The sequence below is a fragment of the Papilio xuthus genome, unplaced genomic scaffold (genome assembly GCF_000836235.2).
Source record: "Papilio xuthus unplaced genomic scaffold, Pxut_1.1 DF825946.1, whole genome shotgun sequence".
Taxonomy (NCBI): Eukaryota; Metazoa; Arthropoda; class Insecta; order Lepidoptera; family Papilionidae; genus Papilio; species Papilio xuthus.
The window spans coordinates 3,188,529-3,215,715 of NW_013532703.1; the positions used below are offsets into that span (position 1 = coordinate 3,188,529).

A 27,187-nucleotide genomic window follows, 5' to 3' on the forward strand; every position below is an offset into this window, starting at 1 on the left:
TTCGGCGAATCTAGGTGACTGTTTGCCACCTAAAACTATAGAAATAAAACTTTCAAATTTATCTATTGGATTCAGTCAATTCTCAATTTAAACGGTATAAGATTGACGTTTGTTTATTTGCCACTTCCTATTAATATGCGAAAGTATAGTATGATGGATGGATGTTTGTTAGAACTTACATATCTTTAGGTCATCGGATGTTGCAAAAAATTGGCATAGATTAGAACATTGTCCGGAAGAATACAGAAGCTTTTTTTCAACTTGAGTTGCGAGAGACAGCTAGATAAACTGTAAAAATACTTTAAAATTTTTAAAAACTAATGTGTAATATTAATCTATTGATTATACATCCTTGCATAAGTCACAATCGTTAAGGATTTACGTAATGAAGAACATAGCAAGAGTCCTAGAATTTGGCTCGCTACCAAGTTGAGAAGATTTTACTATTGAGCAGTAAATTCGTAAGTGTCGACTAAAAGTTTATAGCTTTTTGAGTACGTTATCTAAGAAAGCAAAACCCCTATTTTGATAACATCTTATCTATAAAAAGATAGAGAGTTGTCTGTGTGTTCATCATAAACTTACTGATAATTAAATTAACATTTACCTCTAACATTGTATGGATAAAAAATTAATTTATAAATTTCATTAAGAATAATCCGACATTCTTACGGTGAAGGAAAACATCGTGATGCAACCTGCACATATCTGCGAAGAAATTCAAAGACATGTGTGAAGTCAACCAACCGGCACTTGACCAGCGTGGTTGACTATGGCTTATCACTTGGGGTAGGCTCCGAGCCCCTCGGTGGGGACGAATAGTGAGATGATGATGACGATGATGATAAAGAATAAACATAAATTCCAAAAATATCAAGTAAAATGAATTGAAACAGTGTTTAAAAAATCATAAACGCGTTTATACATGTTTGTTAATTTAAATTCCTTTACATGTTGAAACAACGTTTTGTCTGACGTTTTAATGAGTCGTTGAGGTTCCATCCAGTTGGCATATTTACAACAAGTCTCATAATTAAACAAATTACGATATAATCTTTGATGATACGGTAATTAACACAAATTGTAACGTATTTTTGGAAGCTCGTATAAAGGTAAATAAAAACATTACGTACTATTTGTGATAAAACGAAACTCGAGTAAACAGGTCACCAGATTACACAAATGTAGAGCGAGATAATTATTCTTAGGGACTTCCTATAATAAATTAAGGATTTTACTAGCTAATAGTTTATTATCTACACTACAATTAAGTAAGTATTTAACTTAAGTAGTTTGTTTAAGGACATATTGACTTATAAACGCACAACAAATCGCAAAAATATAATGCAGGTTTTACGGCGCCATCATAGTTGTTAATTGGTACGCTTGAACAAATCCATGTCAATCATATCAAACTTTGAGTTTTTACAATCAATATAGCTTAAATAATATTACTTAGTTAAATTTAAAGTAAAACTAAACATTAACGAATACTAATTCTACTTAATCCACCAGTTTGATGGATTATTTGGTATAAAGCCAACATTTGTCAAAAGATTTGCGTAGAAACGTTGCTCAACGGGAATTTGCTTAACGCATATCAGATACAGATATCAGATTAAAGTCAATCGGGGAATTGAAATTTGATGACTTTCGATTTGGTTGCAATCTATGTTAGCTATTTGGATATAGAAAGAGTAAAATTGTGCTACATTAGTGTCGGGTTTCACAGCCTAAAACATGGACAACCTCATGTTGATATCTTTATCTTTTTTTAGACGATAAGAGGGACAGCAATAAGTGTACAAGAGTCTCAGCGGTGGAAATCCACGGCAAGAGATTTTAATTTATATAGACAGTTATCTGCAATCGAAACACGTTGTAGTATTCAAATGACTCATGCTTGTTATAAAAGCTTTTTAAATAATACAATGTAAAAATATTAAAAACTTTACGAAAAAGAACAAAATTAAAAATGTACTTTATCAATTTTAGTTTAAAACGAATACCGAAACATGAACGTACAGTAACCATGTTACTGTTTTATTACCGAAATATATGTACAAGAACACAATGTTAATGACAAAGTCGTAGGCAACTGTTAGTAGAGTAATAAGGATATCGAAAATAAATCCAATTGGACTCCAAATTAAATATCCAAGTTAAAATGTTCGAAATCACTTTAAATATTGTTGTAGTAAAAGTGCTTTAAAATCTATATTTCATTTCACAGAAACTACAAAACTTTGACGAGCATTACGAGTTCGCGCGCCAAAATCATAAATAACACGGGAAGTCCCGACTGTCGACATAAATACGAGATTAAAATCTCTGTTAAAGACTCGTATAAATTGTATCTCCTGTATTTAAAAATTTAATAAGTAAATTTATATTTTATATCAAGACTAGTTGTCGCCCGAGGCTCCGTCTTCGCGGAGTAATAAAAACATACTTAGTAGCCTATGTGTTCTTTCAGATTATGTTCTATATGTTTGTCAAATTTCATCGAGATCCGTTCAGCTGTTCTGGAGATACCTTCGAACAAACAGTGGTAAAGCCCGCTTTAACATCTTCGCACGAATTGGCCCGGCTCGCCCGGTGAAATACCACGACCACACAGAAGACAGGCGTGAAGTGGAAGCTATTCTGCGTTTCGTCTGATGAGTGTGCGTCCCGGAGGCCTAATTTAGTCCTCTTTCCTTTCCTACCCTTTTCCTTATAAGGAAAGGATGGGAAGTGGAAGTGGACTTTCCGGATGAGAGGATGCATGGAAATGTTTTCTTTCTGTGCATCCTCTCTTCCGTCGATTAAAGGTAGGCAACGCATATGCAATTGCACAAGTCTATGGGCATCGGTCACTTCGCTATTTCAGCGATTTCAGGTGGCCACTCGCTTCCTTCCATCTAAAAAAACTTCCATCTAAACATTCGCATTATAATATTATAAAGATATATTAACTTTTTTTAGTAATGACGTGTTGCTGAAATCATTTATCTTAATTTATAGAATATAAAATTCGATTAACATGTTTATGAAAAAAGTATTTTAGTAGCACTCAAATAATCGTCGTAAAACTTTGAAATTTATTTGAATGTGTTACAATTGGTTTTTAGTGACGATTACATTTAAAAGCATTCTTAAAATATAATAAACGTTCGTAAAATGGTTTCAGATATTATTTAAATAGCTATATATTTAAACGACGTATAAATAAGATAAATAATCAAAAAGTGTATTTCAAATGAGTCGAAAGAAACAACTTGCAAATCTCTATTACACTAAACTTTCACCCTAAGCAAATCTGACGATCGCTGCAACAAAATCTCAACAACAAATTCTGGGACCGACGAAGCGATATCTTTTTACGAACAAACCATCTAGTTTACCGAACCGTAGTTATGTGACTCGGGTCACATTCAACGACAATTTGAGGTTAGTTTTTATAACAGCTGTTGTTCCATTCGTTTCAATTGTTCAATCGACAATATAGATAAACAGAACAATACAATCTTACTATATATCTATTTATATGGATGGATGGATGTTTGTTTGAAGGTATCTCGAGAACACAGTGTACTAATTAAGTTTTTTTTTTAACAGAGCGTATTTATAGCTTTTTATATCGTAAATGTATTTTGTTATTCCTAAATTGTTACGTTGGATATACCTATATTTTATGATCACGATCACGTTCCGCAGCTTGAGTTATCCAATTTGTTGAGGAATTTCCTGCCGCGGCGTTACACAATGGCACGTACAATTTCAATTACACGTGTGTTAGGTATTAAAATAATTTTATTTGGAATCTGTACACACTAATAGTATTTTTAATGCTTTAATGTTCTATGAGCTAATGTCAGTGAGTCCAAAAGTGTACAACAAGCTCCATAAATCACCAGCGCGACTACTGCAATAAAATGACCATATAGAAGGCGTCAAGTGCATTTTTGAGTTACCCCTGATAAGTGTGGCCGGAGAAGTTGTAATCATCTCCTCAATTTCCTAATGGGAGGTGAATGAATATAATTAGGTCCTACAGAATTAAAAAAGACCGTCTAAAATCCTTTAAATTAAATTTCATTCATTAAATCTCACAGTATAGTCTTCAACATGAAAGTACTCACATGAAAGGCGCAATTAGGGTAGAAGTGTTAACGAGTGGCAATTGTGACGCGACAAAAAGCCTTTAACTTACTTTCAACGTCGCTCACTAAAGTAGGTAGGATGAGAAGTTCATTTTAAGTTAACAGTTTTAATCATCACCCAGTATACTTTCTTGTAACGTCAAAGTTACGTCTTCTACTGCCATATTCAGTTGTTTAATGCTCACTAAGGAAGTTCCTTAGTATAGATTTAGTATTTAAACAATATAAAAGATGCAGTTACTGTACACTTTGTTATCACTAAGCTGTTTTTAGTGCAATAATTAATAAGATAATCATTTTTTATAAGACATTTCCCATAAATTGTATGTTAATTGTTCTAACATATTTCATTGGCTTAGGTTTTAAGTATCTTGTAAGTAATCAGACATTTTTAAACAAGGGATACAAAGTTTCATCTAATAATAAATAATAATAAGCCAAAGATTTACGAAGGGAATAACCGCACGTGGCCATCGTGTCCTGAATACATTGTTCTTGGATTCCCTTACGTCTGATTACCATATAAACAGGTCTACGACGTATTAATGACATTCTCCGCTCTGCACAACTGCAAATATAAAGATCTTGTGTATAATTTTATTTTATAGGAATGATATCTGACCTACTGGACATATGTCAAACTAAATTATAATAGCTCAAGAACCTTCCTGTCTTCAATTTGAATTTCAATTCTTTTAATTAATAACCAGCCATGCTTTCATTAGATGGCTTATTACTACGGACTACTTGTTTTGTTTCTTTTTTGTACAATACAGACGTACTGACATAGTTAATATAGTCGTACATGTTACGTATAAAGCAAGAAGTTTTTAGCGATGGACGGCACATTAAGGCGGACTGGGAAATTAAACCCCTAGGGAGGACGACCTTTTTGGACGTTTTAATACGTAATTATACGTTTTTTGGTATGTTTTGTTAGGTTAAGAAAACAAAAGAAACACGTTATTTCGTTTTTACAAAAAGATTATGGTCGAAACGTTATCGTTGACTGTAAAAATCCATCACAACGAAATATCTCCGGTTTCTAAAAACGACAAGCTATCACAAAGAATAAAAGACGAGAGCTTCGTTAAAGCGAAAACTTAAAAATATTTACTCATAAATTTCTCCACATTGTTTTCACAAAGAAGATAAATGCCACCTTTCTTTATTAATGGTCGTCGTAATAAAAGTTGATTTAATGCTGGGCTGAAAATACCTAAACGTACAGTTAAAGATACTTCGTTATATTCAATACTAGTAAATCAAAATAGAATTACAAGACATTCTATAGTAAAAAAACAGCTGTCGCTTGCGACTCCGTTCGTGTGGAATTAAAAAAAAATACACAATTAGTAGCCTATGTGTTCTTTAAGATTATATTTTACATCTATACCTTTCATACAACCGTTCTGGAGATACAAACATCCATCCATCCATCTAAACATTCACATTTATATTATAATATTAGTTAGATGTAAGATGTAAGATGTAGGACTGTTTGTCGTCTGTTAAATTACGAGGTAAATGCGACGGAAATTGTTTGTAAAAATTGAACAATAAAAAACGATAGGTTCTGTAATAGATTTATAACTAAACCTGAGACTTAACTTGTTTACATCCGCAAATCATTTGCAGTTCGAACGCAATTGAAATGTATCTTTATCGAGTTAAGTTCGATCCTCGGCAACACGACTCCGTGAGCGGTGATTATAAATTGAAATCGCCTTTAGATTAATTAGGTCTTTACCAAGTTACCTAAAATTGCAATTAAAAAAACTCGCAATTCAGAAAACTGTCGGCTCAGAAACTGGTGTTTTTATGGAGTAATACTGTTTTCAGATATCTTGGCGGCTCTAAAATTCGCGGAAATCACTGCTCAGAACACAATTTTAGGTGTAGCTCTATAGTGGGCTGTGGGATGAGTGCACTGCTTAGACCTTGGACTGCCAAGATATTTGAAAAGAGCAATAATACTTACAACAAATATTTCTGACAATCGTATTGTTATCGACAAAATTTGTATTCAATTTTAATGTAGGTTTTACAGAGCTTATCGTAAAATACACTAAAAAATCTCAAACTCATTTTAAAACACTTGATGATGAAAATACTATGGTAATTGTCACAAATATTCATAGTAGGGTGGGTAGTTTACTTTGTAGCAGTAGGAGTAAAATACATTTACTTTTGTTATGTCGCTCATTTTCTGAAATGCAAAGGACAACTTGAGCACAATGCAACTCACATGTCCTTTGCTAGCCTTTTGTTTTATTTACATGCGAGATAGTTTCATACGATGACAATGTGAATAAAATAATGAATGTATGTTTTTGACGTTGTAGCATTTATAAATCCATTTTAATCTTACTAATATTATAAACAAATAATAAGATGTCGGTGGCTCAGTTGTCAAGCACTTGGATGGATGAATGTTTGTTTGAAGGCATCTCCAGAAAGTCTGCATAGATCGCGCTGAAAGTTGGCACAAATGCAGAACATAGTCTGAAAGAACGCATAGGCTACTAATTAAGTTTAAGTTATACTTAGTAAGTTTAAATTTCATAAAAAAACAGACTGGTGTTTAGAGCTTAGCCCCACAAATTATGAAATATAATCAGACAGCTCAAGGACATTGGGTTTTAAATGAATGATATTTAAGTTCTATGTTCTACGTCACCAATAAATATTTGGTATTATTGGAGAATTAGTTTGTTCTCTATTTGTGTTCGTTTCTCATTTGTCAGGATAACTGAACGTTTGCTATTATAGTATCGCTTAACACGGATATCATCCATCATTAGTTGGACACTGACGTAGTGTTTGACCCAACGTATCCCATTTCTTTTTTTTAGTAATTCTTCAAATCTTTTTACATAAAAAATGCGCCATAGTCTTTGACCACAAGACATTGCAATTTCCATATAAAAAGTTTATGTTTCCAATCATGTTTATAGAAATGCAACAATGTATTTTGTAGTACATTTTAATAGAGAATTATGTTTTACCTGCAATTCCGTGTTTTGTCACAGTCTTTCTGTACTGTATTCAGACAAAAGATTTATTTGCTTACAATGAATTTCTTTAAAGAAGATTTTAAATGATGTTAGAGATTTATTTCTAACATCACAATAACATTTAAAATAGTATTAAAACATACAAAGCACGTTGATTTTAAGCAAATACTCGTGAAGAACGGAGAATGGTGAAAGAATCTTTCACCATTTTCCGTTTTTTTTCTGCAAGTTTGCAAAGAGCTTAAATTTATGCAATACTGTGCACTTGTACGTTGATTTAATCCTCGTATCTTGGGATATTCTAGCTACGAATTGTTCGCTATAGCGAATTATTGGCTTTGGTTACAGAGTGTGATGCCTAACACGGCGGGCAGCGGGTTCCAGTGGGACAAGCTCTCGCCCGCCGAGTTCCAGCAGTTGCAAGAGTTAGCTTCATGTGAGTACCACAATAATACGAATAGAATATTCTATATCTGTTCTAACTAATGAGGTGTCAGAGACTTATTTATAGTTCATGTCCAAAGTATCCTCTTTTAATAAAAAAAATTGACAATCTTATCTTACTAATATTATAAAAGCGAAAGTTTGGATGGATGGATGTTTGTCTTAAGGTATCTCCAGAACGGCTTAACGAAATTTTATGAAATTTGACACACTTGTAGAACATAGTCTGGAAGATCACATAGGCTACTGATTACGTTTTTTTTTAACTCCACGCGGATGGAGTCGCGGGCGACAACTAATGATGAATAAGCTTGTAAGGCATGTACACATCACGATGAATCCACGCAAGTCGCCTATGCGGTCGGACACTAAAATGCTGCAAGTAAAAGGTTAATTCAAGTTCCAAATCGCCTTATAAAAACTCTTAGTGCCGTGGTACGATATCTTTCTAAGAAAAGCTACAATCTACATTTACATTAGCCTTCAAACAACGACCTTTGCATATTAAATATTTTTAACATAAATACTAATCGACCTCAAAATATTGTATTTGGCAAAAGATCTATCAGATAATTAGTCTGTTCCGCTAAATCTATTTATTCAGTTAATATTACTGATATATTAAAGAGTATGTATTAAATATTATATACTGTCACCAGCGACTTCCTCCACGCGGAATTAAAAAATAACTAGTAGCATATGTGTCCTTCGAGACTGTGTCTATTCCACATTTCAGCAAGATCCATGAAACCTATCTGGAGATACTTACAAACAAATATCCATCAATCATCATTATGAGCTCACTATACGTCCCCACTGAGGGGCTCGGAGCCTACCCTAAGTAAAGGGTGATTAGGCCATAGTCAACCACGCTGGCCCAGTGCGAGTTGGTTGACTTCACACATATCTTTGAATTTCTTCTCAGATACGTGCAGGTTGCATCTCGATGTTTTCCTTCACCGTAGGAACGTCGGATACATGTACATATGTAAACCGGACATCGAAAAACACATTGGTACATGGGGGGTTCAAACCCAGGACCTGCATATTGCAAGTCAAGTGCTTGACCATTGAGCCACCGACGCTCTCCATCTATCTTAACATTCGCATTTATAATATAAGTAAGATTAATCTACAATAATCTTTTGAAGAACTTTATACTACGAAGTAATTGAAAAATGTAAACTATTTAATTTTCAAATTCCAGATTCCACCAAGAAGCTGCAAAATGTTCTCAACGAATTTTGCGAAGTCAAAAAGCAAAGTCCAGATGGGGTAAGTCTAATTTAGAAGTTATATATATATATTACATGTAATTATTATACCAAATGTAATTAACTGTAATTAATTTAATTATTAAATGACTGTAAGCACTATTAAAAACATATGAAAAGCACACTCTCATATATTGAAAGCTATTGAAAAACTGATTCATTTCCGTTCCAAATATTACTACTGAAATGCTACGGAAATGTTTGAAATATCCACTTGATTTAATAAACTAAAAAACTGCGAAATTTTGCAATCGTTTCAATATCAAAACTTTTATTAACTGGAATAACATAACAACCATCAAAATATTGAAGCGCGTATGTTTTTTCAATATTTTCATACAAGTGCTCTCTACCTTGAATTGCATTTTATATCAAGGGTTTGCTGTTAAGGTTAGTGATTTTCCTGAACCCAAATATAAAGGTACGCGTACATTGGCTCGCGTCGGACGCACCGTGCGTACGGATTAAAAAGATTTGATTTCTCTTTCGATGCGGGCGGCGCGAATGATGGATGTAGCGTTATGTAAAAACATACAAAGCAAACTAAAATCCGTTGCAAGCCGTGCGTGCGGTGCGTCCGGTGCGGGTCAATGTACGCGTACCTTAAATCTAACAGTTAAAAGAACGAAAGGGATGACATTATGTATTAGTACAAATCTTACTGCAGTAGAGTTCTTCAGTAAGGGTGTATTAGAAACCACTGATCTCCTAAGATGGATAGGTCAACTTAAACAAGCCTCTTGATGTAACTGGCAGTTCATTCTATTTGTATTATAAGTTCTAATTCTCACCACCGGCACCAACTGCAACCGTCAGTACCAAAATAGGGAAATTCAAATACGCACAAAATACGACGATTAGTAGCCTGTCAATGTATAGAGGTCAGTAAGGAGACCAGTTAAATCAATAATATATTAACGTGGCGGTGAAATGACACCGTTAGTGAGGCTATTAGTCACTTAAATCACCTCGCACGAGCAATACTCGCTCCCTCGGGGCCCAATCACCGCAATGCCGTGTCACCCTACCAAATTGAAGGTTGTTTTTCACTATATACTTATCATGAAAATACGATACGTTTAATAATTGCTTGGTCATAATTGTAGCATTAAGCCAGACTGAGTTAACCTTCACGAGGCCTACAAGATTATAAATTGAAAAAACTTCTACTCCAAATTCAAGTAAACAACGTCGCAATTGACTGTCATACCAATATATTTACATACCTACGGACTCGCGAAAAACAACACTCTGCTCTCAGTTCAGCGTCAAAAATCCATACAAAATTTGTATGGATTTTTATATAAGTAGAAGTCAGATATAAGCCTTAACATAAAGCAATCAATCAAGTATAATTTAAAAGAAAAAAAAGAAAAAGATAAAAGCGACAAGAAGCAAAAGTAAACGTTGGATTTTGATAACAAGGATAAGGTCAACATAACATTACAGATGTGATGTAAGGAGGTTGCATATTTTATGGCAGACGAAGGTTTTATTGCAAAGATTACGGTCAAGGATAATGCGGCACTGGGATTGAGCCTTAATCTTTAATCTCTTGGCGCCATGCTGATAGCTACCAGCATCACTTAAATGTCTCATACTGTACAAAAATATAACTATAAAAGTATTAGCCATATGTATCTTTTGTAATTATCTCTATCTTTGGTTTGTTCAAAACTTGTCCACAACGATTATTTAAGCTGGTTGTCTAAGAAAAAAGGCGTTCAATTCTAAACATCCTTTATAGACGAGTAATATTAAGTAAATTTTTTTTAGCTTAAAACTTTTAGAATTTCCTTCCTTCCTTTATAGAAATTTTCGTAAAACTTAACCAACGTAATAACTTAATTTAATAAAATATTATTTATGTTGTAAAAGTCTATAAAAAGTTTTCAAGTCGCACGCTGGTACATTCACAAAAGACGTCACAAACATTATTTACGGAGATGTTTGGAACCAACAAACCTATTATACTTGCAAAGTGAACGTTGTGATTTCAAAATGACATTGTCAACGAATAATCAACCTCATTCTAAAGAGATTGGTTTGAATTTTCTTCGTCTCCATCGAATCGAACGATTGCATATGACGTCACACAGAATATAGGACGGACGATATGACGTCAAACGTTGCGTACTACTAGTATGAAATATTCACGTAAACATTTTTAAACTTTTGGTTTTAAATCTCTGTTACCTTTCTATAACTAGAGAGAAATTCTAGAACTATATGTTATTTAAATTTAAATTGCAAAGGCTATGTATGATGATCGTGAACACAGGTTTAATTGGAAGAGAAAATTAATTCTAAATAAATTTATTTTCACAACTTACCTTTCTGAGTATCAGGGCAGACTTGTAATCTACAGGTTCTGGGTTCGAATTCCGCCTTGGACCAATGTATTTTTTTATTTTCGATTTACGGTTACGGTTCGGTTCTTACGGTGAAGGAAAACATAGTAATGCAACCTACACATATCAGCAAAGAAATTTTCAAAGATATGTGTGAATTCCCGGGAGAAAAGGCGGCAACGCGGCCGCCACCCGTCACGTTCCGTCTCCCGTAATGGCGAAAAGTGTATTGCGAATGTCCATTTGACGACGCCAAAATGGAGGTCCGTGGTCACTGCTTACCCCTCTTAGTTACAAGCGTGAGTTGTGCATTGTGCAGAATAAAAGAAGAAATTGAGGTATAAAAAGATAAGGACATAGAAAAAAAAGATACACAGAAATATCACGGAATAGTTTTCCATAATTTCTTCTTCATTTTTTACTGCACAAACAAAAACTTATATAAACAAAATAAACAGTTATAACCTTTGAATTGTTAGAATCCGGGTTGAGTGGAAATAGAACAAATTCTATTTGTGGAAATCAATGAAAACTTTTTGGCATCGTTTCAATCTTAACGTGAAATACTGAATGGATCGTAGTATTGTTAATACTATGCGGTCAAAGAAATCCTCATTCAACGATATGCTGTGACATTATCATATCATCATGAAGAATAGCAACAATAAGTATTCTTATTATGTGTCAAATTTTCATTAATACTAGCTGTCGTGACTCCGTCCGCACCGAATTAAAAAATAATTAGTAGCCTTTGTGTTCTTCCAGAGTATGTTCTATATCTATGCCAAATTTTATAGAGGTCCCTTGAGCCGTTCTAGATCTTCTAACAATCCATCTATACATCTAAACTTTCGCATTTTTTAAGTGCACGTTTTTTTTTGTTGAATCATTATTTTTATAGATAACTTTTACCGCGTCTTTGTTTGCGAGGAAATAAAAAAATCTAGTAATTATTATATCCTATGGTACTCAGTAACAATGTAGCTTTCTAACGGCATAAGAATTTTTGATATCGGTTCTGTAGTTTTTGAGTTTATTCGTGACATACAAAAAATACAAAAAAACTATCTTCTTCTTTAAATATTAGTATTGATAGTTACTTAAAGTAGTTTTTATTTTTGTACTTTTCTATCATTTTGTAATAGTGTGAAATCAGCAATAGTAAGACATTAGTAAATATTGAAATTGTTACGTTAGTTTTGAACACACTTCGGTCCTAAACAAACATGACTACGATAAAGAAATACACATTTCCCGTCTCACTGTACAAACAGATTTTCATATTACTGGAGTAGTAAATATTTTCTAAATATTTGGAATAGTAAGAAATGTAAACTTGGCTTAGTATTTATATTTAAACAGTGTTTTATAAGGCCAGCGATAAAATAGACAATGCGTCCCGGAGGCCTAATTTAGTCCTCTTTCCCTTCCCACCCTTTTTCTTATAAAGAAAGGATGAGAAATGGAAGTGGACTTTCCGGATGAGAGGATGCATGGTAAGGGAAAATACGAGTATTTTCTTTCTGTGCATCCTCTTCTCCGTCAAGTTAGGCAACGCATATGCAATTGCGTATATCTATGGGCAACGATCACTTCGCTATTTCAGTTGTAATATTAAAAAAATGCAAAGATAAAGAATATGATTTGGTGCAAACGAAAAGATTTAAATAATTGTTTAAGTGTATTGTGGGTCTAACGCTGTTGTAATCAATTGCGCCTTTAGTAAGATGCCAATTAAATTAATTTAATTTAGTACTAACTGTGGCCCGCGATTCCTTCCCCGCGGAATTAAAAATAAATACTAGGCGATTTTCAGACCTACTGAATATGCTTTTAAAATTCCATAAAAACCTCTTTCAGAGGAGTATGGTATATTTTATATGCAAGATAATATTTTTAGACATTGTTTTTTTGCAGAATATAACGCTACATAGATGAGGCTGTATTTCAAGAGCGTAAATATAAAAATATTTTATCACATTTCTTCTTTTCCAAGAAGGCCGTCTGAACGGAATGTTGGTACAGGAATTTAATATAAGGAAGGAAATGAAAATTCACTTCAATAAGTAAATCGATTCGCATTTATTCTTTCAATGGATTTCCTTTGTTTTGTTAGAAAAAAAATCCTTTGGAGATCGAACCATTAAAAAATAATTCGATTAAGTTTACATGGAGTTTTAAGAGAGATTTCTTTATAGCTAAAACTAGCTGCTGACCGTTGCTTTGTTTTTAATTGTTGATTCGTGCAACCTGCGAAAATCTTTGACCAGTCTCCTAACAGCCGGGAAAAAGGATCTTGAACTTGAAGATGTAGATAAAATATTATTATAAAAATGTCTTATTATTTTATTATTATACAAATTTGCCTACTTTTTGCCGGCTGCAAAAAGAAGGTTATCAATTCGTCTTTTTTTTAAACGTGTGTTACTGCGTTACTCCGCTCCTGGTGCTCCGATTTTGATTTCTTTCTTGATAACTACATCGCTGTATTATGGAGCGGTTCCTATTTTAAACGTACTACACCAGTCTTCAAAAAGAACTTCAACATTGCTTCAGCATTGCATTTTTGTTGGATCTGTTATAGAATTTTTATTTTCACTAATTTATTCTGGACTGCTTTACAAGTACTATAATAAATGAAATTCCAAGCAATTAGTTAGCTAGCTTAACCGAGTCTTATCTGTCCTAAATATACCAGTACTAAATATGCAAGGCACGTTTTCTATCAACGGAGCCAAGTGGCGGCCGTAGATTGACGAAGTTGGAGAACAATGCTAAGTTAAGACAACCACGATAACGACAAACATCCTCAAACATCTCATTAATGTAAAATAGACCATATTTTAAGTGGTCGTAAGATTTATTTTCGTCCTCACCTATAATTAATTTTACTGATATGATATTTTGAACTGAATAATAATTTTGTCAAAGTATACAAACTGTTGTATAGAAAATTCACGAGACAAACATATTCTGTAGCATTGACTACATTCATCATACAATCTCGAGTTCGAATCCCTATTAGAAATTAAGGAAGATACGTTAAGAAATAATTTTTTCTTATTTAGTAAATTCCTTGAAATCGTCGTTATTAGATTAAAGTTGTTATTTTTAATAAACAACTAATATTTGACTGAAACACTGTATTGGTTTAAATATATATAAAAAATCATTGTTTAAAGTTTCGTAGTTAAATCTTTATTAAGAAGTGAAACTACTTTATTACGTGACCTTTTTTCCATTCCAACATTCATTTCATTAAGTTTGTTAACTTTGAGTCTGTAAGAGAGAACGAAGCAATGCAGACAATTCGTTAAAAAGTTATTCCTGACTTTTATCGCGTGTCCTCTCCTTGCTACTTTAAACTTAATCTGTAGTTTCCGTTTCTAATTTACAATATAACCTATATTTTGGAAAAAATAAAAAACATTTTTTACGTGAACAGTCTCCTAAAAATATTCTCTTAACTTAAAGTCGCAGTTAATAAAAACTTAATAGTTTTTTTTTTTAATTTAGCATAAAACACACCGTTGCCAATTAATCTAAAAGTAATATTACTTAGTATTTTAAATGCGAACATTTAGATGGATGGATGAATGTTTATTTGAAGGTATCTCCAGAACAGCTGAACGGAACATAGTCTGGAAGAACACATAGGCTAATACTACATTTTTTTTAATTCCGCGCGGACGTAGTCGCGGACGGCAGCTAGTTTTTTACTTAAGTTATAACAATTACCATTTAACTTTCTTTTAATATCAGTTTGTTTATCTTTCTCTACACGTTCCTATTCATAGTTGAATCATAATCATCAATAAAACCAGAGTTTATATTTACTACGTCAGAAATCGTCGTATCTTTATGACGTCATACGTCGCCGCTCTTTCTGTATCGTTTACTATTAAGTGTAATCGACATCATAATATTTTACGCAACAATTCTTTGGGTCAGGAAAATGTTGATGACGTCATTAGAAGTACGACGACCTTTGATAATAATTCACGAGTTAGGTTACGTCGCTATTTGCTAATAGTATAAAATCTGACGCCCAATGGACCTAGCACGAATATTTGTGACAATCGCAATCGTATCGACATCGAAAAAAAATGTCCATATATGGCGTAAAGTACACCAAAAATCTCATACTACTCTTACTAATGTTATAAATTCGAAAGTTTAGATGGATGGATGGAAGTTTGTTGGAAGGCATCTCCGGAACGGATTAACGGATTTTGATGAAGTTTGGCACAGATGAACAAAATAATCTGGAAGAACAAGTAAGCTACTTATTAAGTTTTTTTTCCACGCGGACGTAGTCGCGGGCGATGGCTACTTATAACATAGTTAACGATGACGATACGAAGGTGATTGTCACTAGTATTCGTGCTAGGCCAATTATTCACAAATGTAATGTAATTAGGCTGAGTATAAGCACCTGTGCTTTTTTCAGACTTCGTCATTTAAGCGCTATGTAACATTGGTCGTAATAAAAAAATTGTTTTAAAAACGCAAATTATTTTAAAGTAATTGCTATCTAGCATGTTGTTAACTTGTAACAATTTGATAAAGTCAACTTAATTATTAAATTAAATACGTTATATGTCATACAAACGGGTGGCGAACATCAAAGGCGCCTAAGCCACGGGAGGCTTCTGAGGCCCCGTTCGCCTTATCGCTTCGTTAGACCACTAATTATGTTACAGCCTTACTAAGTTACTGTCAGTGGTTACTACAGGTTGTAAATAAAGTACCAAGTCTGGACCATAAATAGATTACTAACTAATTCTTATAAACGAGTTTACCTATCTTACCGTGGATTTCCAAGACCAAAACCCTAATTTAAAATATATTGTCATCTCAGCTTTGTCAAAGACAATGATAGGGATGACTTCGAACTATATGTTTTGCATAGAGATATTGGTCTCAGAAACCAATAATTAATGGCAGTAATTAATATACTAATATTATAAATAGGAAAGTTTTGATTGTTACTCTCCATTAAACACGCTCCAAAAACGATTGTAGCGAATTGAATAGCGAAAAATCATCTAGTAACATAGGTTACGTTAAGTTAGGTTCTTTTTCTCATTCTGTGCAGATGAAGTAGTAGGCAACAGCCAGTATTTTAAAAGATTAAATAAATTAAAAAGTTAAATTAAAGATTAGAAAAAATAGCTGTTAAGGCTACTAGGTACTAGTAGATTTAGTAATATTAAGCATTAAATAACTCTGGCTTAAATAACGATGTTAAAATTGAATTTATATTTCCATGTCAAACAAATGAAAATTCAAAATTCATTACTCAAGCTAGCTTCGGTCATACCAAAATTACTGAAAGTTTATAAGCGAATCTTATACTAAACAAAACAAATCTGACGGAAGTCCATTTGTTGAAAGTAAACAACGCTTTCTCCAATGTGAAATGTAATCTACGGTACATTTACTTAAAGTTTGGTTCCCTTTAATCCATTATGTTATTTCTTTGGCCTATTTTCACGTGAAATTGAAGCAATGCAAATAAGATCTTTGTAGAACTTCGTTATAAGTAAAATTTTTATTTAAAAATTATAAGAGTATTATATTTCACGAATATCTTATTTTCGACAAGAAAATATACTCTGAAAATTTAATTAACTTGAATATACATCTTATATTATATATAAATTATCTTGTCACTGTATTAGTAACCATATTCCTCCGAAATGGTTGACCGATTTTTATGAAATTTTATATGCATATAAAACTGGTCTGGGCTACTATCTAGTATTTAATCCCGAGCAGATGGAGTCGCGAGCTACAGCTAGTTTAAGTATAAATTGTTTTAAGTGGATTAAAAGATTTCTTTTAATTATTCAATTTAGTAAATATTCCCAGCCTAACACTATTTAATCCAAAATACCCAAACGCATTTTCCTAAACATTTATTTTTTATTTTTATTTAATAAAGATACATCTAGTTATCTTGATCGACAGGAAGGAAGTAATAAAAAGAGAAAAAAAAGGAAAATATCAATTTACATTCTGACGTCGGTCGGTGTGCGCATTTCTTTCGTTTATTATAAAAGATCGGCGCCATAATATTTTACTTGCCTACGCAAGATCCGGAGAAAGCTTCTTTGACGTCACTCTAATATTACCAAATAACTACGACTCTAATACCTTTTATATCTACGCATTTGTACCCGAAAATAAAACATTTAGCACCCTGTATAGTGTCCGTAAAAAATTAAAAATAAAATAAATTAACACATTTCATAAAAATTTAGTTATTGTAGATTAATAAAAAATTTCAAACTGATAGTTATATCATTTTAACCTCAAAAAGAAAAACGACAGCTAAAAATTAAAAATAGGAATATCGGCTATTTTTATATAAATAATAATAATTTCCATAATCTTACGTCATTGTTATCTTTCAGAGATTTAATAACTAAATAAAGCGACTACATATGTATACGTAAAAAGTCAAATAAACGGCTGTGCTTCGTATAGATGATAGCAAAGTTAACGTAGTCTAAAATTGCCGCAACATGAACGCCAGGGGCCGAGGAAAAAGTTTATTCATTAGGAAGTGTAGCGGCGCGGAAGTAATCATGTAACGTGAATAACTCGCCTGAAGTTAATGACGCCTACATTGGATACTTCGTTTAACGTTTTATTGCCCCCAAATAACATTAGTATAATATTATGACTTAGATCACCACATCAATGGTACTAGCACGAATAATTGCGACTCGCGCCTTTATAACGTCATCGTCAAAAATTGTATGAAAGTTGGTGTACTTTATGTCGGGTATAAAAGACATTTGGACAATTTTACTTATTTTAATTATAATATCGTTGGTTATGTAGAAATTAATATAACAGTTTTAGATTTTGGTTATCTATCTATATACTTATATTCCTTTTGTTGGCGTAATTTGTTGTTAAATACAAATTAAATTTCGATCCAAATATAACCTCGTCTAAAATTAACAGTAAATAAATCGTCCATTTCAATCCGCAATTCCACAATACTAATCACTGCAGCGCTTAAAATAGCCAACTAGAAAGCAACGTACCGGAATGAAGAGAGGATTCTAACTGACGCTTTGCAGGATTACTGACTAACGCCTTTGATGTCGGTATTGCGAGTTTAGCTCTAAATATGCATAAACCTCTAACATGCCTCTAACCGTGTTTCTAAGGCTCTTTGTACACATAGTAACGTAAATCTTCGAAAACCGGCGATTTTAGTCGTAAGGCGACGTTGCAAATACAATGTCATAGAGGTTCGTATACAGCCGACAAATCTGTCATCACTAAAGACAGTCGCTCACAACCAGTTTGTGTAGAATATAGTGAGAAACTCGCTGCAATTTTCAAGATGGCGGAGCAAATTTATAAAGTTGACATGTAGTCGCTAAACCTGTACTGACTGAATAGACGATTCGCGTCGACGATTCAACGTCGCGTTGTGTGCTCTTCGTACACAACGAAGCGACACAGCGCGATGTTCGCGTAGCAACCATACAATATTAGTTTACGTTGCCTTGTGTACGAATGGCCTAAGTGTTACTAGTACTTGATGTAAACTAGAGATTGTTTCTTCTAATTTTGGCTTTTTAAGTTCGATTCGGTGTCAACATTTCTATCATTTTGAAATAAGTTTCTTTTTACTTAAAATATAATGGAAATACTTTCTTAAAAAAAAGCAGTTATATTCTTTAAATATATAACACTACCAGTTGCTCCCGGCTTCGTCCTCATGGAGTCAAATAAATCTAATAAATAATACCCGTGAATAGTGTAATTTCCCAACAGTGAAAGAATTTTTCAAATCCATTTAGTAATTTTGGAGTTTATTCAATGCAAACAAACAAACAAATTCCTCTTTATCCTCAATCATCAAAATCAGTCAAGTTAAGACCTACACATATTCGAGTTCATATTTTTAATCAAAATTTTTACTCTCTATAATAAAATACCGAACCCTAAAAATATATACAGTAAAGGTATAACATATTACATTGATACCTTTTTCCCGCTCTTATTGCCAAACTTATAGCAAAGTCCCATAAAAGTGTAGGTGAAACTTTACATGTAAATTGTACTTTTGCATTTGCGAATTCAAATCGTACATGGCACACAAATATTCAGATGGAGTTTTTACGTTTCGGATGAAATACATTTTTATTTATACCTTACATTCCCAGCGGTTGAATGCTTTCGTTATTGGAGACAAAAACACATTCTTTTTTTCATTAAAAAAATATATAACAATGGTCTAAGGTAATGTATAGTAGATATTAAAAGTAGCTAGCTATTGTCCCCGACTCCGTCTTCTCGGAATTAAATAAACACTTAATTAGTACCCTACGTATTCTTTTAGACTATGTTCTTCGTCTATGCCAAATTTCCGCCGGATCCGATTAGCCGTTCTGGAGAAACTTCAAACAAAATTCCATCCATACATCTAAACATTCTTATTTATAATATTAGTAAGATAGTAAGAAGTAATACTAATCTTACTATTAGGTCGTCGAAATAAACTTCATTCCTCTAATATACTTTTAGCATTTGCATTACCGCAACATGTACTATTTTTATCATCCATATCTTTAACCGTGAGTTTCTGAGACCAAATTCCCCGTTTAAAATATATTGTTGTCCCTGTTATTTCAAAGATAACGACAAAGATGACGATATGTTTTATACAGAGATTTAAGTATCTGAAATCCACGGTAACTGGTGTCACCATAACGTAGGACAATATTTTAAAATTTCTATGAATTTTTATAGAACAGATAATATTTTAACGAGAACATAAAATTCTTTAGAGAAAATGCGGAAAGGAGTACTTGTGTCTTTATGTGGAACTTTACGAGTTTCAGTAACATGATGTTCCGACTTAGCTTTTATTAAAATATTTTATCATTGCTCATTTAAGAGTCTTTAATACAAAAGATGCCTTTAAACTGCCTTTGAAATGTTTACCATGGGTTTCTGAGACTAAAAGCTAAGTTTAAAACTTAGTTATCTCTGTTTTGTGAAAGATAATTATAGGGGTAACGATTTGTTTCATACAGAGAATTTAATCTCAGAAACGAACGGTTAGTAGGCTTATCTTTTCATACTTAATGAACTATTTTGAATTTTAACGACAGAAAAATACGCAAGTAATTGTGCAGTTATATGATTGAATACATATGTTTGATATAACATCCTGTATAAAAAGAGTAGACACAGTATGTTTATTTCTATAATATTGCAGAAATAAATGTGAATGTAACAATCTTCTTGCATTTTATTTCTTTTGAAAATGGTAACAGTAATCGTTTGCAACAACTAATTAATGCAATCTTACTAATATAAATGCGAAAGTTTAGATGGATGGATAGATGTTTGTTTGAAGGTATCTCCAGAATGGCTAAACTAATCTCGATTAAATTATTCACAGATGTAGATACACCATAGGCTTACACTTATTAAGTTTTTTTTTAATATCGCACGGACGAAGTTGCGGGCGACAGCTAGTAAAATGTAATATGTTAGTTATTATAGTTTCAACATAAACCTAGCCTAAACAAACTTATATAAATACAAGATTTATGCGTGTCCTTTAAAAATATACACTCTTTCTGTATGCAGATCTATATTTGAATTGCAAATGCTGTTCCATTTCATTTCATCCCTCCCCGGAGCGGCGGCATGCAATCGAACGGACCGAGTTTGTGATTGCCTTTCAAAGAGAACCACCTCTTGTTTAATCTCATTTCGCTTAGACAACTTTGACACATTATTAAATGCTCTGCTAATTGTTAACAAAGTCAACGTTTAAATGTCAATAAATATCCATCTTACCGTTGGTTTCTGTGACCAAAATATTTGTACAAAACATATCGTCATCCCTGCCATTATCTTTGCGAAAACAGAGACAGTACTCTTTAACAGTGGTAGAGCCCGCTTTAACATCTTCGCACGGATTGGCCCGGTTCACCCGGTGAAATACCACGACCACACAAAAGACAGGTGTCGAGTGGAAGCAATTCCACGTTTCATCTGATGAGTGTTCGTCCCGGAGGCCTAATTAAGTCCACTTTCCCTTCCCACCATTTTTCTTATAAGGAAAGGATGGAAAGTAGAAGTGGACTTTCCGGATGAGAGGATGCATGGAAAGGAAAAATATTTTCTTTCAGTGCATCCTCTCTTCTGTCGATTAAAGGTAGACAACGCATATGCAATTGCGCGTGTCTATGGGCAACGGTCACTTGGCTATTTCAGCGATTTCAGATGTCCGCTCGTTCGTTTGCCACCTTATGATATAAAAAAAAGAGACAAAAATATATTTTAAACGCGGATCAAAGTCTCAGAAACCCACAGTTACAGTTTATCGCTATTGACAGATAATTCTAGAAAATTAATGTTTTATTCCACAAATATTTTTTAACGCGTCTAGAACACATGCACAAAAATTTCACAGACTGACGCAAAAATATTACGCGCGTTATACTCGTTAGGTATCGTGCAATAAACTTTGCTACTGAATGGTTTAACAAACCAAATCCGTGATAGGTTGATATAAAAATTGGATTTTTCGCTGTTCCGGTTCGCATTCATGGCAGTGTGTAAAGCGAATACTTCGGATAAAAGGTTTTAAACAAAGGGAATAGCAAATAAAAGTCGTCAAAGGGTAACCGTTAATATAAATCCTGTGTTCGGAATTTTGATTAAAACAGAAACACATTAACATCCTCGTACATTCCATTTTAAATGTATGTAATTATTTAAACACGTAAAATGTTATTTCCTTCAACGTGAGAATTGGGAAAAGACGTGTTTGTAGACTGTTAATTACTTTTCTAAATTACATACGGAGTTAAAACATAAACTTAAAGTCAATTATAACTGAATCGTGTGATAATAATGTGTTTATTAATTTACTTTATTAATAAAACATGTAGTTGAAACTACTTCGCTACAATCTTACTGTTATAAATGTCAATGTTTGGATAGATATTTGTTTGATGGTATCTCCAGAATGGCAAAAAGGATGTAGAACATAGTCAGAAAGAACACATACGCTACTAAATAATTTTCTCTTTAATTCCGCGCGAACGGAGTCGCAGGAAACAGTTAGTATTTGGTATCTTATATTATTCTTTAAGATTTTAAAGTATGTTATGTACAGTATATTGTCTGAATCTATGTTTCTAAGGACATAGTGGGCGTTGTAGATAAAAGCAAAACGTATTCCAGTAACCGTAAAGTCCAAGTAATTGTGATTTGTGACTGTCCTCTTATCTGTTTTCATTAGAACAAATGTAAACAACCTAATAAAGATTAAACTCACTATATTTCCCTCTTCTCCTTCTCACTTCTTCCCCTCGGTATATATCTTTAAATGTGACACAGTGTGGAACACTAGCTGTCGCCAGACTCCGTCCGCACGGAATTAAAAGTAACTTAATTAGTAATCTATATGTTTACCAGACTATGTTTACATCTATGCCAAATTTCAACGAGATCCATGCAGACTGAAGACACTCTAACAAACATCCATCAAAAAATTCGCATTTATAATATTAATAAGAGTAAGATTAGAAATTGAATTTTAGTGTAATAACTCAAAAATATAGAAGAGGTAAAAAAAGTATAAATTACACGATCTGCTTCTTTATACAATATTTCTTAGTTTTTATTCTAATTTTACGCGATGATTTTACCTAAAAGTGGAAATCCGTGTGACGTTACGGAGTTCTAACTCAGTCGGAAAAGCAATCACAAACTTTTTCTATGCAATTGCACACGCCGCACCGTACCGCGCCGCGCCAAGTGAGATAGGAACGACATAGAAACTTATAATTGGATTATATTAATGCGTCATTGAACATTGGAAGCATAACAGCAATCATTTATCAACCCTCGACGCAATAATAAAAGTTAGTTATATATGTGGACGCGTGTCTCCTATATTCATCGATTATGATGACTATAGTCTTATCTCTGATTTACCGTGGGTTTCTGAGACAAAAATCTCCGTTTAAAACATATTGTTAACTCTGTATAGTTAACCGTAATGGATTACGATATGTTTTATACGAAATTTTGGTGTTAAAAACCAACGGTTAAAAAGTAATGCTATATGTATATTATGTCTGAATATATTATAACTGAAGTTAATTTAGCCTTTAAGCACATTATTTTATTAATTTTATTTATTTATATTAGATGCAGTAAAATATAAAATAATAAATTAAAATGATGTGTAAACCCACTGTGGTTTATTATTTTATTTATTTGCAATTGGATGAATCGATCTGATCGAATAAAACATACTAATTTTTATTATTACAGTCAGCTGTTGGATTGTGAAAACAAACTGTTAATTAACTTTACTTTTAATTAAACGACACGACTCTGTAATTAAACGCTCTGTTAAAACATCCATCGCAACGCCAGAGTCGAGAGATCGATCTGAATGACCATTACTCTCTTAATTTCACTAAAGTTCATTTTAATTTAAAACCTAAACTTATGTTTATTACTATATTGTATTACATAATAATGTTTCTTTTAACTGTAACAATTTTGTTTACTGTAAGCTAACGTTTTAAGGTACTGTTAGGAAGAAAATCCGACACCGTGCCGGTGTACTGGCACAACACTAGTCTTAGAATATCGATGCTTGTGTCCCCTCACTAACGCAGTTTGACAATTGACGTAACAACAGGAGCGCGTCACGGGCGCCATTCGCGCTAAATGATTCTAACCAAAATAATATCTAAAAGTACCTATGTTGCGAAAAAATTGGTTTTCATTAATAAAGGAAACTAAGCGGTTAGTAAATTCATAGATTTTACAATTGTCAGTAATTTCGAAAATAAAGACAACTAATTTTATTCCCAATTTAGCCAAGTTTAGTTAAAATTACGCTTTATTTGTAGCATATTTTAATAGCTGTGTAGTCTATGTTTGTTAAAGGCAATATAAATTCATGACCTATCAATACATATAATGTTTTACGACTGAACTTGATACAATGAACACGCATTTCATTTGCAGCCTACTTCGCTATTCATAGTTCGGCGACTGTTTATTTTATGTTTGTACATAAAATAAAAATTTATTTATATATTTTATTTACCTATTTACGTTGTCGATTCCAGAGGATAAAATAAGCTTTATTTTACGTTATAAAATTGTCGATAATGACTCTGGTAGCTAAAGTTAAATAACATAATTTTAGAAATATACTATAGTTAATTAGGGCAGAGAGTTTTAGTAAACCTATATGAAGTTAACTTTCGCCCACGACTCCGTCCGCGCGGAATAAAAAAGCTTAGTAGTACCCTATATGTTCCCGACTAAGTTCTACATCCATGCCAATTATCAGAATCCGTTGAGCTGTTTTGGAGATACCTTGAAACAAACATCCAACCATCATAACTTTTGTATTTTACAAGCAATATTTAATTTGTAAAATCACGATTTGTTATCGCTCGAATACCAATATAATGACACTCTCTACTCTTCATAATCTTTCAAGTTATTTGGGCTACAAATCACAATAGAACGGTCATGAGATCCGTGTAAAAAGTAACAAAATCAAATTAGAAAAATGCATAACTCTTTCCCATGTATCACGACCGTCATCTAAGTTGTTGACGTCATTCGTAAGAAATATCACACAAATCATAGCAGAAACACATTGTCAACACCGACAATATTTATAGCTCTTTCACACTGCATGCGTGCTGACAGATTTCAGATATTTCTACAATGGAATATTGTTAGAACATACATAAACAACTATTTCAAAAGACGATTAATGACGTGCATGTGTGCGTAAATGTATGAATGCTGAAGAAACTCGAGATGTGAGTAAGTACCACGCTAAATGGTGCACCGCAGTCTTCCCGCCACTATTGCATAACGGGGCTTAAGTGCATGAAAATATGGAGCAAAGGTCTTATAAGTTTAATTATAATAAAGAAAAATAAAGGAGTAACATCAAGGAATTTCTTTAGTACAATGTTTCGCTGGAATCAGTGTACCTTATCAACATATGTTTTATTAACGACCTAGATACTTTCACATTATTATAATAACCAACAAAGTGGAAACATTTAACGAGCTTCTTATAAATATTATCCTATATTGCTACTTATTTATTATTACGAGTCCTGGTTTATTTATTAAATGATATTATAGAAAATACGACAGAAGTTTTATTAGATTATTAGCTGTCGCCCGCGACTCCGTCCGCGTGAATATATAAAAAACTTAATTAGTGTAGCGTATGAGTTCTTTCAGACTATGTTCTATACGTATGCCAAATTTAACCGAGATCCGTTCAGCCGTTCTAGAGATATCTTCAAACACCCATCCATCATCACCATGATTCGCATTTATAATATTAGTAAGTTGAATAAAAAGCAGCTGCGCAAGGCATAAATTCGAAAAAAAGAAAATGAATAAACAGTATCCTATGTCCGTCTCCTGGCTCTAAGCTACCTCCTCATTAATTTTCAACCATATCGGTAAAGCCGTTCTTGAGTTATAAATAGTGCAACTAACATGACTTTCTTTTATATATAGATAATTAAGTTTTCTCTGCGTGTTAGGTTTTCTTTTGTTACTTGTATAACTAACTGTCGCCCGCGACTTCGTCCGCCCGGATTTAAAAAACTTAGCTTAGTAGACTGTATTTTTCCGGATATGATCTACATCTCTGCCAATTTTTTTCGAGATTCGTTCAACCGTTCTGGAGATACATACTTTATAACTTAGACCTTACATACGTCCAGCTATATATACAAACATTCGTATTTATAATATTAATAAGAAGGTAGAAAAAATTAACACTAACGATATGAGCAGTTACTACATCAGTAAACTGTTAAACAAATTTTTTTATTGTTATAATTAACTTGGGATTTATCATCAACTTAACACGATCCTATGAGATTATCTCAATTTAAACTTCTATTAAATAAATAAGAAGATTTAACTTAGCGATGATTTATAATAAATTAAAATTTTAACTCGTAAGGCCACTTTTGTGATTATAATTTTCTAAATGAACTTCGTTAATCCACTTTTGAATTTATCTTTGATGTCTCTTTTAATTCAATTAAAAGTTTTTAAAGCCAATAGAAACGAAAGGGTCCGTAAGCATTTGGAGTAAAACTTTTGACATCTTTGGCACAAAGACAGGACAAATCTTTACAACGCTCGGGGCACTGCTTAGGCGACTTCAAAAAGAAGGAGGTTATCAATTCGTCTGTATATTTTATCTGTGTTATGAACCTTTTATTTGGGTATCAGACAAGCATTATCATTTATAAAAAAAAATAAACGACAAACACGCGGCGGCACACGCTTTTTGATTTTCAAAACTAAAATTAAATAACGATAATTTCATGTTGGTTTAGAAAACTATTTTAATACAAGTGGAGTGCTGGCAACTTTTAAAATTAGATCACAGATCAACATCAATTTCTTCATAAATTTCTACAACATTAAACTCTTCTTCACAAACACTTTAATTTATTTTCCTTTGATAATAGTTGCAGTGATCTGAAACACAGAAATGTTTGCTCTTAATATTATTGTAGGAGTGTTAACGTCGGTTCAAAGGAAACAAAATGATACTCTTCGTTGATCACAAATAAAGAAGTAAAGCTTTTTATAACGCAGGGACAAGATATTCTGTTTGAAATAAAAAAAATTCTCGACCTCGAAATAGACGGTCACTTGAATTTAGATATATCGTTTTCTATATTATCACAAGAAATACCCTGTCCTTAGGATGAGAAAATATGTTGACGGTACCCGTTTTGTACTAGATTTTATTAGTGGGATCCTAAACCTTTGTACAACTACTAAAGTATTTATCATCTTCTTACAAAATATTGTTAAATACCAATTTACTCTAATGTTCCAATGTTTGTTAGCGTTAAATATGTTATAAT

General features: G+C 32.9%; 1 protein-coding gene across 2 annotated transcripts in view; it reads left to right on the top strand.

Moving 5' to 3' along the window:
* Dgk (diacyl glycerol kinase 1) overlaps positions 1-27,187 on the top strand; it is a 67,006-nt gene that overhangs the window by 30,624 nt on the left and 9,195 nt on the right. For both annotated transcript variants that reach the window (XM_013320881.1, XM_013320882.1), the window contains exons 2-3: positions 7,511-7,598; positions 8,814-8,881. In XM_013320881.1, coding sequence (XP_013176335.1) covers positions 7,517-7,598; positions 8,814-8,881 — 150 coding nt within the window. In that variant the 5' untranslated portion in view covers positions 7,511-7,516. The remainder of the gene's footprint in view (positions 1-7,510; positions 7,599-8,813; positions 8,882-27,187) is intronic.